The 2,764-nt window shown below is 31.8% G+C and overlaps 1 protein-coding gene across 2 annotated transcripts; it reads right to left on the bottom strand.

Moving 5' to 3' along the window:
• Positions 1–731: 731 nt before the first annotated feature.
• Positions 732–2,185, bottom strand: LOC131661167 (uncharacterized). 2 transcript variants are annotated; one of them, XM_058930598.1, is made up of 2 exons: positions 1,749–2,185; positions 732–1,020 (listed from the first exon to the last, which is right to left on the bottom strand). In XM_058930598.1, the coding sequence occupies exons 1-2, from the start codon at positions 2,016–2,018 to the stop codon at positions 799–801; spliced, it is 492 nt and encodes a 163-aa protein (XP_058786581.1). In that variant the 5' UTR covers positions 2,019–2,185; the 3' UTR covers positions 732–798. The 2 variants fall into 2 exon arrangements, with proteins under 2 accessions (XP_058786581.1, XP_058786582.1); XM_058930599.1 differs by having other exon boundaries at positions 732–1,017; positions 1,749–2,179.
• Positions 2,186–2,764: the final 579 nt, after the last annotated feature.

Below are 2,764 nucleotides of genomic sequence, written 5' to 3'. Positions count from 1 at the left end.
AATTAATATCACCTTAAAGAAATTAATAGTGACCTTTATATAAAGCAGTGCTTTTCTAATATTGTGGAATGGATAGAACTAGGGTTGACAGTGAACCAAACTAACTCAAAAATAGTTTGAAATTCGACTCGAAAATTAAATCGTTGAACTAGATTCATTAACCAAATGAGCTGAGTATGAGCTGAAAACTAAGTTCGTTAACTAAATGAGTTGAACTTAAACTATACATAGTTCTACTCGTTATGTTCATAAGTCAATCTTATAACTTTTATTTTATTTTATATTTTTTATTTAAAAAATATTAATTTAAAATGTCAAATATATATATGTAAAAAAACAAACTTTAAAAAATTACTTTTAAGTCCGTGAAATAAGCGAGTTGAACCTAACAAGATAAATCTAATGAGCTGAATCGAGATGTTATTGAACTTCTAACGAGTCGAGTTTGACTTGAAAAAACGAGTCGAGTTGGAGCTGAAAAAAAGTTCGTCATGAACTCGAACTCGACCAATTCTTAACGAGTCAAACTGAGCTGAGGCGAGTTCGACTCGACTCAATTCCGACTCAATTCCGACCTAGGTAGGATATTAAAACAATTTGAACTTTTCTTTTTCTGTGTTGCCTGGATGTTGCTAAGTTTAAAACTACACAGAGTATCATTTATACCAAAGACACTTTCTCTGGTCAAACAAAAATAGGTAAACCAACTGCCATTAAAAAAAAGATGTAGGTTAATTAATGAATGAACATTTTATTTAACGAATGATAATTACAATAACATAGATTTCACATATATAGTCAACTTTCTTTTCTTTTTCTATGTTTTTGTTTTGACGAAGAACCAGACGTGGAATCATCGAGACCAAAACATTTGAGAAATACAAATGTGGCTACTTGAAAAAAATTGCAAGGGTGGTGGGAACTCAATGTTGAAGACTCTTCCTCCTCCAAAAGCTCTTCGCTTGTAATGCTTGAACATGTTTCTATCTCGTCTTTAATACTTAGGTTCTGCCCACCCTGCTAAATCACACCATGTATATATCATCAAATCACCTACCTCAAATTATAATATGGACAATCTTTTAATGCATAACTTATTTGATAACTATCTATTTATTACAAAATTTTAAGTTAACGCACACATATTAGATAGCGTGAGGATGCGTTTTGCCACCGCACCTAAAGTCACCTAAAAAGCTACATTGAGTGCCAAACAGCTAAAACAAATTTCAGAAAGCAGAGAAATGTGGATACTTCAATTTCTTAACTCTTAAAATGAATGGATTGAAGAAATAGTAGTTAATGCAAATTTTTTTTGGCGTTACCCTCTTATGCTAAAAGCAAAAGAGTTAGAAATTAGAATATTCCCACCCTTCTTTTTATTATTGGAAATATTTTTTCAACAAGACACTAATTTCATATTTGCCTAAAATAAGCAAATGCCATGATTAGGATAAGAGGGCCAGTGTCGTGGCTCCATATACATTTCCTAATTCAGAAATATTGGATGCATAATAATTATTACTATCTTAATTTTATTTATTCTCATATAATTTTATTTATTCTCTTCACGCGGAATGTAACAGCTACTTAATAATAATAATATCTTCAAAACAGAAAGAAAAAAAAACTATGTTTAGCCAAATACTTGAATTTGTTCGAGTAGAAGTGGAATTAAAATTTAAATTAAAAAAATAGAAATAGTAAAATCGATAAGAAAGAAAAGAGTAGGTGGAATTAAAACTAACCTTCAGCGTAATATCGAGGTGTTGACCGTTAGTTGAAACAGGGGTATTTGAGTCATTATTGGCTGTTAACAGTCGTTTCTCAATCCGTTGAATCTCCTCGTAACGGAAGCTTTTAGCCGCGACGGAGGAAGTTTCCGGCACGACGGAGGCGTCGTCATCGTCAGAGATTGTGAAACAATAGAAAAGTGTAAAGAGGAGAAAGAGAACAATCAGTTGAATCCAAATCAGCCATGGAATTCGATAGCTCTCCACAGAGAGCTCGTTAAACATGTTAATTAATTTCTCAACATAAGATTTGGATTTGGATTTGAATATGATAAACGATGATGATTAAGAATTATGAATGAGGAAAAAAAAAGTGTGTAGGTTTTTTTTGGAGAGAAGAAGAACTAGGATGAAGTGAAAGAAACGTTAAGGTTCAGAATAAGGAAAAAGAATGAAAAGAATGATATAAACTAAAGTAGTTATGAATGACACGTAGGCAATTACACGCACCACGCGTCTTACAACGCGTCGTTGTTTTATTTTATTTGAAAATAAATTAAAAGTAAAATTCAATTTGTACTAAAGGTACTGGTACCCAACTTAAACTCATGGGTACCAAAGAATTTACCTAAATTTAAACCTTTTAAAAAGAACTAGAAAGAGAATGATGGGTGGGTGGATCCTAGTCTGCTTCACGTGCAGTTGTTGAGGTAGAAATCGGTGTGCGTGACGGTAACGTGGAAACTTCTTCTTTATTTTTTGGGTTGGAGTTGGGTGAGAGGTTAAAAATTTTAGGTTAATTGCTTATATAATAATAATAATAATAATAATAATAATATTATAAAGGTGGATTATCCAGTCGATCCAACTACTAAATTATAGGACAATTAGTTCAACTAAGACCATTTACAATGGGCATGTTGAATAATGTATTAAGTAGTTGAATGTGTGTAATAGAGTGTTCAATGAGGTGTTGAAAATGATTTGGATTAAATTGTGTTGAATAAATTCAACATGTTAAATAAGAGAGA

Source organism: Vicia villosa, linkage group LG3 (assembly GCF_029867415.1).
Source record: "Vicia villosa cultivar HV-30 ecotype Madison, WI linkage group LG3, Vvil1.0, whole genome shotgun sequence".
Classification (NCBI taxonomy): domain Eukaryota; kingdom Viridiplantae; phylum Streptophyta; class Magnoliopsida; order Fabales; family Fabaceae; genus Vicia; species Vicia villosa.
Note: the sequence above shows the minus strand (reverse complement) of the source record. Positions and strands in the feature narration are given on the sequence as shown.